This window comes from Rhinoderma darwinii, chromosome 5 (assembly GCF_050947455.1).
Source record: "Rhinoderma darwinii isolate aRhiDar2 chromosome 5, aRhiDar2.hap1, whole genome shotgun sequence".
Classification (NCBI taxonomy): domain Eukaryota; kingdom Metazoa; phylum Chordata; class Amphibia; order Anura; family Rhinodermatidae; genus Rhinoderma; species Rhinoderma darwinii.
The window spans coordinates 139,792,199-139,802,378 of record NC_134691.1 but is presented as its reverse complement, the minus strand read 5'-3'; the positions used below and the strand labels follow the sequence as shown (position 1 = coordinate 139,802,378).

Genomic DNA, 10,180 nt, shown 5'->3' with positions numbered 1-10,180 from the left:
GACATGGTCTGCACTGATTGGACAGTATCAGTGTTCAGGGACACAACCTATTGACAATGGAGGCTCCAATGATCATCCTGACAGCTAAAGCAAATCTATCATCAGAAATAAAACATATTTACCTATTTTAAAAAACAAAGAAATTTATTCTGAAATATTGCAGTTTTCACTCAGCTTGTGCTGGGTACACTATACACTAGGGGCAAGCTCAACAGTTATATCATTATCATCACAAGGCAGGATTAAATTAAAAGGTAACTCATCTAGTCCCTCCTCTCTCTTCATGCACTTGACAAAGACCATGTTCTCAACACCCTCTCATAGAAAACAATGAATCTTATGTCACGTGCTTTAAAGACTATGTAAGCCTCTGAAAGGGATTTAAAAAAAAAAAAAAAGGTCGATCAGTGTGTTTGGTGAAACTTTATAATTTGTTTTTATTAAAAATAAGTTTCACTTTTTGAGCTACAGCTGCTTTGTATTCTCCATTACTAAGGCGGTAGCAAGAAAGTTTAAAAAAATACAAAGACATAGAAAAAATATTTTATTGAAATAAAAAAACACTTACACAACCCTCGTTAACCATTTTATTGAAAATAAAAAAGCCGTCATCTAGGTAGTGCTCGAATACGACGTAGTCCAACAACCAAACCTGTAAAAAAAAAAAAAAAAAACGTCTCAAAATACGGAACTGTTTTCAAGGGAAAACACCTCCTAGTTTTCAGACGTTTTTAAATCAAATTCGCGTTTTTCGCTGCGTTTTTAACGGACGTTTTTGGAGCTGTTTTTCTATAGTCTATGAAAAACTGCTCCAAAAACGGATCGAGAAGTGACATGCACTTCTTTTTGGCTGCCTTTTTTTTACGTGGCCGTTTGGAGGCGTTCTGCTTCCGATTTTTCAGCTGTTAAGTAAGGTGTCTATTAGCCTTTAAAGAGGCTCTGTCTCCACATTATAAGTGGCCTATAATGTACATGATGTGATCGGCGCTGTAATGTAGATTATAGCAGTGTTTATTTTACAGAGTTATGACCTATATTAGATTTATGCTAATGAGTTTCTCAATGTTCAACTGGGTGTGTTTTACTATATGACCAAATGGGCGTTGTGGAGAGAAGTGTATGACGCTGACCAATCAGTGACCAATCAGCGTCATACACTTCTCTCCATTCATTTACTCTGCACATAGCGATATAGCTATATCGCTATGTGAAGCCACATAAACACACTATAACATTACTGCAGTGTCATGACAATGAATATACATTACCTCCAGCCAGGACGGGACGTGTATTCAGAATCCTGACCGTTCTGTAGCGTCTGTGTGATTTACAGCATAGCAGGCGTAGTCTCGCGAGATTACGCTGTAAACTGTCATTCACAGCGAGATCTCGCTGTGCTATGCTGTAAATCACAGAGACGCTACAGAAGTGGTCAGGATTGTGAATACACATCCCGTACTGGCTGGAGGTAATGTGTATTTATGGTCATGACACATGAGTAGCGTTATAGTGTGTTTATGTAACTGCACATAGCTATATCTCTATCTGCAGTGTAAATGAATGGAGAGAAGTGTATGTCACTGGTTGGTCAGCGTCATACACTCCTCTGTACAACGCCCATTTGGTAATATAGTAAAACACGCCCAGTTGTCCATTAAGAAACTAATTAGCATAAAGCTAATATAGGTCATAACTCCGTCAAAAATAATCATTTTTCTAAATAAAAAAACACTGCTGTAATCTACATTACTGCGCCGATCACATCATGTACAATATAGGCCACTTATAATGTGGTGACCGAGCCTCTTTAAATTAAATAGTTTCATAATAAATAAATAAACCCCTTTCTTTAACATTTTTTTCATTAACAATTATTTTTTAAATCTTGACAACGATTTGTACATCATATTTGGTACCACTGCAATCGTAACGATGTGTTAAATAAAGTTAAAGGGGTTGTCCGGGCACACAGGATAGGACATCAGTATATGATTGCTGTTCCAGCTGCCTCTGGGCTACAGAAGTCATGCAGCGGCCGGTGTTGGAAGCACACGGCTCCGTACACTGTATAGCAGCCATACTCCATCACTTGAATAGGAGCAGAGATGTAGTACTGCAGCACGGCCACGATGCTGTCACCGGAATAGCTGATTGGTGAAGTGTCCGATGTCGGACCCCGACTGATTATATACTCATGACCTATCCTGTAGATAGGTCATCAGTATGAAAAACCGCCCCGTGCCCGGACAACCCCTTTAACTTATTTTTACAAAACACTAAATAGCGGGGATAAAACGCAAAAAAAACAATGGCAGAATTGGTGGGTTTTTTTTGCATCTCCCCATAAAAAATGCATAAAAGCGAATTAATAAATTATATTGTACCCCAAAATAGTACCAATAAAGACTTCAAGCCCTCATATGGCTACACCGAAGGAAAAATAAAAGTTAGATCTTGGCATGTGACAATGAACAAAATAGCTGGGTTGTAATACTGGGTTGTATGTCAATACTGTAACCATGTCGTTCCCAGTACCGTCCTAGGGGTCTCATCAATGCAAAGGGCATTGTGTAAAGACCTTGTACCTCGGGCACACAGGTTGGCAGAACGCATGCTGATCGCTAGGAGAGGTGAGTGTATCGGGCAGATGTCATGCATTTATAGGGCTTTGGGAGAGAAACAATATCCAGGTGATGACAAGTCCAGGGAAGTGCTCAGGGAGATCTGTCCCTGCCCAGTCATTGTTGGCATCTAGTGGGCACACGCCTGGCACCCTGATAGATTTACTAGACTTGTCCTGATGACTGTGTGTGCAGTGTCTGCTTGTACGAGACGTGGAGGCTCAGCGCTGCCACCCAGCGTTCTCTGCTGCTCAGCCTGACCCGAGACAGTGCAAGCAACCTCGGGTGAACTCTTACCCCGTCCGGGACAAACACGTCGTGTAACAACACACCATGGGACGTGAGGACAAGTCTCCTGTGACTGCAGCGACATTTCTATCCAGAAGGAGATCTATGCGGCGGGCACATGGCGTGCGCCACCCGCCAGCCACATTGCCTGATGTCAGCCCTGCACCCGGATACACGCGCAGCAAATCATAGAGCTGTATCTGTGCAGAAGCTGAGCACGGCAGCGGACGGCTATAGGGCAGCGGCTCGGGCTGTCTCCAAGCAGCGGCAGCACACATGTACGCCGGCCGAGTCCCGTCAGTGATCCGAGGAAAGATAGAACATGTCCCCTCTTTCCTCGGATCATTTTTCACGGACCCGACGTGAACGGGTCCGTGAAGACTATCGGGTGCCGTCAAAAACGGCCTGAATGACACAACGGTCGCGTGCATGATCAGTTGTGCCGCGCGGTGGGCGTGTATCGTGTTACCATGCTCAATAGCTGCCACGCTCCCTTTGAGGACACATTTGGGGATGTGACAGGCTTGTTGCGGGGCAGAGCGTGGTGCAGGCAGCAGTACAGCAGGGGTTAATGTGATGTCAGTCCCCCTCCCAGACACCTAGCAGCGTGCTATGAATAATAGTGACAAGGAGCCCGTGCAATCAGTGCCGCTGACCTCAGCCGCCTCGGGTTCAGCAGCAGCAGCCTCTCCTCCCATCCCCCACCGCAGACAGTCAGCCAGACGGCACACACCCCCTGCTGCTGGAGAAGTGGGCGTGACCTCATTGTGTAAACAAGGCAGGCCTGGCCGTCTCGGCTCCGCCCATAGGCTGCTACATGCCGACAAGACGGGGAGGAGAGACAGCCGCCTCCCATGTCACCTTGTGCTGCTGCGTGCCCTTCCCCGTGCAGCTGCCGCTCCTGGCCGCCTTCTTTTCACTGGCCCGAGGGAGACTCCACACAAGCAGCACGTGTGCTGGCTGTGCCCGCTTCCTTACCACGGTATAATATAGCAGGCAGCCCCGGAGCCTTTTACACATAACCGTGACATTGCCTGGCGAGCGTGTCCTGCCATTCTGACGCTGTGAGGTGTTCCATGGTAACATGCTGTGGTTTGAGGGATGAATGTAGAGGGGGCGTAACTGGCATTGGCACAGTCTCTGCCGCCTGGGCTCTGGTAGCTCTCCTCAGCAGCACTGATATGTGATAACATGACACTCCTGCACACTTCTTTGTGTGGTAATAGCGTGATGCGAGGACAATGTGACGGTGTCACTAGACATGAGGATAATGTCACTTAGGGCCACTCACTACTAATAAACCGCAGGACACCTTGTAATGTGCACTGGAGGGAGAGCAGCGTCAGCCATGTATGCCCAGAGCCACATGCCTGCTGCCAGCGCCGCACATCCATGTGTATTACATTGTATGCAGCCAGTGGTGGTGTCACTGTACCCTGAGGAGCACTGCTGTGCTGGTGCACATGTGAGGGGAGCTGCACGGTGTGTATAGATAATACACAGGTGTGACGTGTGTGCTGTGTGTGTATATATATATATATATATATATATATACACACTTCTATGTGGTAGGAGAGGGCGAAGCCTCAGCTCGGATGTGATAGACATAAACAATGCAAGCACATGTGCTCGGTGTATGGCTGCGGGCTGAGGGGTGTGCAGTGTATATATATATACTCATACATATAGTATACAATGAGGTAATGCTGTGTGTGATAGATACACGGGTAATACTGTGCATGTTATATGTATACAGACAGTGAGTGATATATATATAAAGTCTATATACATGTAGTGGAGTAATACTATGGTTCTGGGTTACAGGTATATATGGACAGTGCGGTTTATATGTAGACTATTTACATTACATAATACTGGTCACGGCTAGATGTGCGATAGTGTACTGTGTATGGATATGTGTCTGCGGTGAGGTCTGCAGTACATAGGTGTGAATATGTATAAATATTTACATACACAGACAGTGAGGTAATAGTGTTGACATGATCAGATGTGCAATATATATATATATATATATATACACACACACAATTCAGGTGTAGGCAGTGAGGTAATGCTCTGTAGTGTAGTGTAGATATAGGCAGTGAGGTAATGCTGTGCATACAGGTGGTGAGGAGTAGTGAGGCGGTCTATAGAGCAGTCAGTGTAGGTGTGTATACATATATGTACATTACGGCGACATGTAGTATGTATATCTATCTATACGTGGGGCTGTCTCCCCCGGCCTCGCAGGAAAGTTTGCAGTGTGAATCGGAATGAGGTCAGCTCTGGAGCTTCTCATTGCACGCGGTGATTATTATTGCATCGCGTTCCCAACCAATGAGCGGCGAGGGGGCGGTGTTTGGCACGAGGAAACGTTAGAAACAGCCCGGGATTGGCTGCGAAGCGCCCGGGGAAGGGATAAAGGGACGCGAAGCTGCATAGAGCAGCGCTGTTAGCTGTGTGAGGAGCGGCGCTAGTGTGTACACCGCCTCCCTTATCCTATACACTCCATGTCTCCTGATCATCTGTGTGTGTAACCCCCCGCACTCCTCTCAGGACTACACACACTGCTCCTACCTGGGATTCTATTTTCTAGCACTGCTGGACTGGAGCCGTACAAAACTAATAACTCCAGTGATAATAAGTCATAAAGACAGAGTGATGCCTGCCAGCGGCCGCTGGAGCTGCCAGTAACCAAGTGAGCGCAGCACAACGTGGCCCGCCTCGTCAGTGTATTGGATGCTCCAGTGCCTGGATCACTGTGCCGGGACACAGCAGCCGGGACGCTCCACTCGTCACCATGGTGCAGCAGAGCAGCAACGCAGAGAATACAGAGGCACTGCTGGCAGGAGAGAGTTCGGAGTCCGGGGTCGGCATCGAGCTGGATATGGCATCTTCTCCTACCCCGGGCTCTACTGCCTCCACCGGGGGCAAAGCTGATGATCCGAGCTGGTGCAAGACGCCCAGCGGCCACATCAAGAGACCGATGAACGCGTTCATGGTGTGGTCGCAGATCGAACGCAGGAAGATCATGGAGCAGTCCCCGGACATGCACAACGCCGAGATCTCCAAGCGCCTGGGCAAGCGCTGGAAGCAGCTCAAGGACAGTGACAAGATCCCCTTCATCCGGGAGGCCGAGCGGCTGCGGCTCAAGCACATGGCCGACTACCCGGACTACAAGTACCGGCCCAGAAAGAAGGTCAAGTCTGGTGCCTCCAAGCCCGGAGAGAAGGGCTGCAGCAGCCCAGGGGCAGGCAGCGGTGCGGGGAACCCTGGCAGCTGCAGCTCCACCAAACCCCCGCTGAAGAAGAGCAGCGGTGCCAAGCTGTGCAGTAAGCCGCACACCAAGCTGGTCCTGGGCAGCAAAGCCTTCCCTGAGCAGCCGTGTATCCTGGACCACCACTCCCTGTACAAGTCCCGGACTGCGGGAAGCTCCAGCCGGCAGGCCGCCCCTGATAGCAAGAAGCCTAAACACCGGCTGTACATATTTGGCGCCCCAGGCTCATCACCCATGGCCGTGCCTGCCAGTCCGACTCTCAGCTGCAGTTCTGGCGAGGCCAGTGACCCGCTCAGCCTTTACGACGACGGGGCCAGCTCCATGCACAACTCCCCGGACTCTCCATCCGAAAACGACGGCTACCCGAGAGCATCCTCCCCGGCCCCGTCTTCCTCTCACTCCTCCTCCTCTTCTTCGGCTGCATCCTCCCCCTCCTCCGCATCCTCCTCCTCTTCATCGGCTTCCTCCTCGGACGAGGAGCTGGAGGACGAGCTCCTGGAGCTGAACCCCAGCCCGGGCTTTGAGAGCATGTCACTGGGCAGCTTCAGCTCCTCCGCCCTGGACAGAGACCTGGACTTTAACTTTGAGGCGGGCTCTGGCTCGCACTTCGAGTTCCCGGACTATTGCACGCCAGAGGTGAGTGAGATGATCTCCGGGGACTGGCTGGAGTCCAGTATCTCCAACCTAGTGTTCACCTACTGAGCCAGGTCACGACATGACGAAGCGTCCGGGATCCGCTTTACACGGACTACATACAAGGGATTGTTGTCTTATTAGCGGCACTTGTCTGTCCCCACCAGAGAGAAGCACTGCAGCCTGGGCATCATCACATGGGAACATGGCACTTATAGGGGCTGCTGCTGCACAAGATACAAGCCATTCAGTCCTGTGGGGAGGGAGAGAGAAGGAGAGAGCTCCGATCTCAGCCAGGCTTTAGCATTCCTCCCTTCCAGCACCAGTGCAGCTTTTACCTTCCACACGGAGAGGAGAGGAAGGAAGGAGCACAAGGAAAGTTTAAACAATAGACTTCCACCTTATTGAACCTCCCCAGCAGTCTCCTTACTGTGGGGCCGAGTAGCTGGGTGAGGGGGAGGCTTTACTAGTTGACTGTAATGGATTTGCACGTCTGGAGAAGGAGGGCACCTTTGGGTCTGCCAGCTTTTTCTGCACCCATCCATGAGAAGAGATGGACATTGATACAAGGACACTACTTTGGCAGGGAGGAGAGATGTTGTTACATATTTATGTGGTACCTGGGGGGAGAGGGCGGCTCTTTTACAATGTGTTTCTCAGAATCGTGACGGTGTCGGATTATTTCACTGGTGGGTTAATAATATAGCATGTTATCCTGTCTATCTTTTAAGGTTTCTGTAAGACTGTTGAACAGTTTTAGTGTTAGGATAATCTACAGCCGATAGGTGGCGCTATGTTTGATTCCTAAGAAAATCACCAGCTTTTTTCTCATTTTTAACTCTTTAAGGATTCAAACGCAACTCAAATCTGTGCTGGACTTAACTAATGATTCAGGACCAAATTGTTTCTCCTCAGAGTATGTATGTGTTCTTCTTAGTACTCAATAGCTGTACATGGACAGACTGTTCGTTTTTGGGTTCCCTTCCTCATTGGTGATCCATATTGTCCCCGTCCCCCCCTTTCTTGTATATGTACTTCAGCTCCCATTTTCTATGTGGACCTATTTATAATGGCCAAACTTTTTTATGTTTCCTTTTGTTCGGTAGCGCTCCTTCCCTTTCCACACCATTTTTATGTCTCCTTCACTGAAGGGCTAGAGTTTTAACTTTTAATTTTTTATATTTAAATGTAGACTTTTGACACTTTTAAAAGAAAGAAGAGAGATGAAAAAACGTTTGATTATTTTCTCAGTGTATTTTTGTAAAAAATATATAAAGGGGGTGTTTTAACCGGTGTCAATTGCAGTTTTGAATTTCCTGTCAATACTACAAACAGGGAGGCTGGTTGATCTCTCCACCAAACAATAATAATAATAATAACTCCACCAGCCAATGACTTACTCCATGTTTACACACCTCAGTCTGCGGGCTTCTTAAAGTCACAGCATCCCTTCCAGCCTCGTGCACTCAGCAGTCACACCTCCAGAGTATTCCTAATACACTGTATATCGGTTGAAAACGTAAAAAAAAAAAAAAAAGTCTTTGTATTAATAACCTTGTGTAGTATTTATATAGCTCTTTATAACTCTACTTCAGAGAAATTTTTTTTATTATTGTGCCGCCATCTCCTCTGTGGAATAGTTGGCAGCACATTGGGTTTGGCACTGTTAATGCTTCAAGGAGAGAGGAACAATGTTAGTTGCCTGTTTCCAGTAGGTAAACGCAGGGTTAGAACATTGAGCCACACTTGTGTTTTTTTTTGTTAGAACGCCATGCCAGTCTCCTGTAATGGTCAGAGGCTTGCTTTTTTTTTTTTTTTTTTTTGTAACCCTTTAAAATATGGTTACCCTCAAGGGTTATGCAAGCTAGTCTGTATTCAAATGCTTTAAAGCAGCTAGTGCACATTCTAAGCAAAAAAAAAAAAAAGGGATCCTGTAGCTTTAACTTCTAGACCACATATTTGCACTTTTTTTATAATACAAAAAAAATAAAAAACAAACCGTGCCGTTTAAACCACTGGACCTATCTAAATGCCGATTTGAGTTCGCGACACTATGTACTGCATTTTCATTCTCGTATTTGACTATTTAATCCTTTCTACTTGTCGCTAAACTATGATTGTTTTTAGTCTCTTTTGGGCATGATGATAGCATATGTATTCAGGTTTCTAGCTATTGTGTTTTAAGATGAAAAAAAAAACAAAAAATATGAAAGTGAAAACATCTTTGTACCTTTTAAGTCTATATAATAAGCAAAAAATGACAAAAAAAAAAAAAGATTGTGTGTTTTATGTATGTATTACATGACAGGCACTAGAACTTCTGCCGGACCAGGCAGCTCTGTTTTTAACCGAAATTTTTTTACATTTTTTTTGTAATCCATCCTGTGCAATATGCCGTGTAAAATACTTGTCTAACCATCAATCCACAATACAAAGATTTGCGGCATACCTTCATGCCGGCTAACCATGGTTATTTCACTGCCTGTCAGATTGTTGATATTCTTCTGTAAATAACTTTTTTTTAAAGGAAATAAAATCAGCTGGAACTGAACCCTTACATTTGATTTGGTTTTGTCTTTATTGTGCGCTCCTATGTCGGGGGGGGGAGGCCAGCCTTCCCAGAGCTGGGACTGTTGCGGGGGAGGAGTCGAGGCCTGAAATTTAATTGCATTGGTCCTCGTGCTTAAAAAAAAAAAAAAAATCCAAAATGTAACGCCATGACTTCTATTCTGAACACGTACAACGCAAGTAGGGAAATAAAATCTTGGCAGGCCATTCTTTCAAGTAATGAGTAAGTGTCACAGCTTGTTCTGTCTAGGAAATTTCGAGGAATACTGTATGCAGACTGATAACCTCTTTGTTTCTTCTAGAAAATTAGAGTTCATAGTAAAACAAATTATTGAAGGAAAGAAAGAACTAAAAAATAAATTAAATGGTAATGAAATTAAATTTTTTTAATTTATTTTTTATCATGATTTAGCACACCGTAGAGCCAAATAAAGCATGATATCATTACTGATCATAAAAGATGCCATATGGTTATTAGAGAAGAATGGAGTAAGCATCCAATCCAAATGGTTGAGTGTAAGATTCAGCCCCCCTGGTGTATGACTTGTAGGAATAGAGAAGACCCGCACTGTTGCCAAGCAAGACGGTAAGGCCACGCAAAATTGTATCCGCCTATGTGAGCAAGTGGTTTGCCTCGCTAAGTAAATTGTAACTGGGATACAATATCTGGGGCACAGCTTCACGCTCTACGCTTTTGCCCCCTGAGAAGATAAAGGAACGGTTTGTCATCCAGGGCTGACCTTGATGTCTAGAAAGGAAACTCAATGCTCTTGGTTTTCTTTGGATAACTCCT

At 45.9% G+C, this 10,180-nt stretch overlaps 1 protein-coding gene across 1 annotated transcript; it reads left to right on the top strand.

Moving 5' to 3' along the window:
• Window positions 1–5,341: 5,341 nt before the first annotated feature.
• On the top strand, window positions 5,342–9,368 carry SOX4 (SRY-box transcription factor 4). Its single transcript, XM_075826578.1, has one exon. The coding sequence runs from the start codon at window positions 5,710–5,712 to the stop codon at window positions 6,886–6,888; it is 1,179 nt and encodes a 392-aa protein (XP_075682693.1). The 5' UTR covers window positions 5,342–5,709; the 3' UTR covers window positions 6,889–9,368.
• Window positions 9,369–10,180: the final 812 nt, after the last annotated feature.

Excerpts from the sequence above, each read along its gene's own strand:
- SOX4 (XM_075826578.1), top strand. The coding sequence starts at position 5,710 with ATGGTGCAGCAGAGCAGCAACGCAGAGAATACAGAGGCACTGCTGGCA.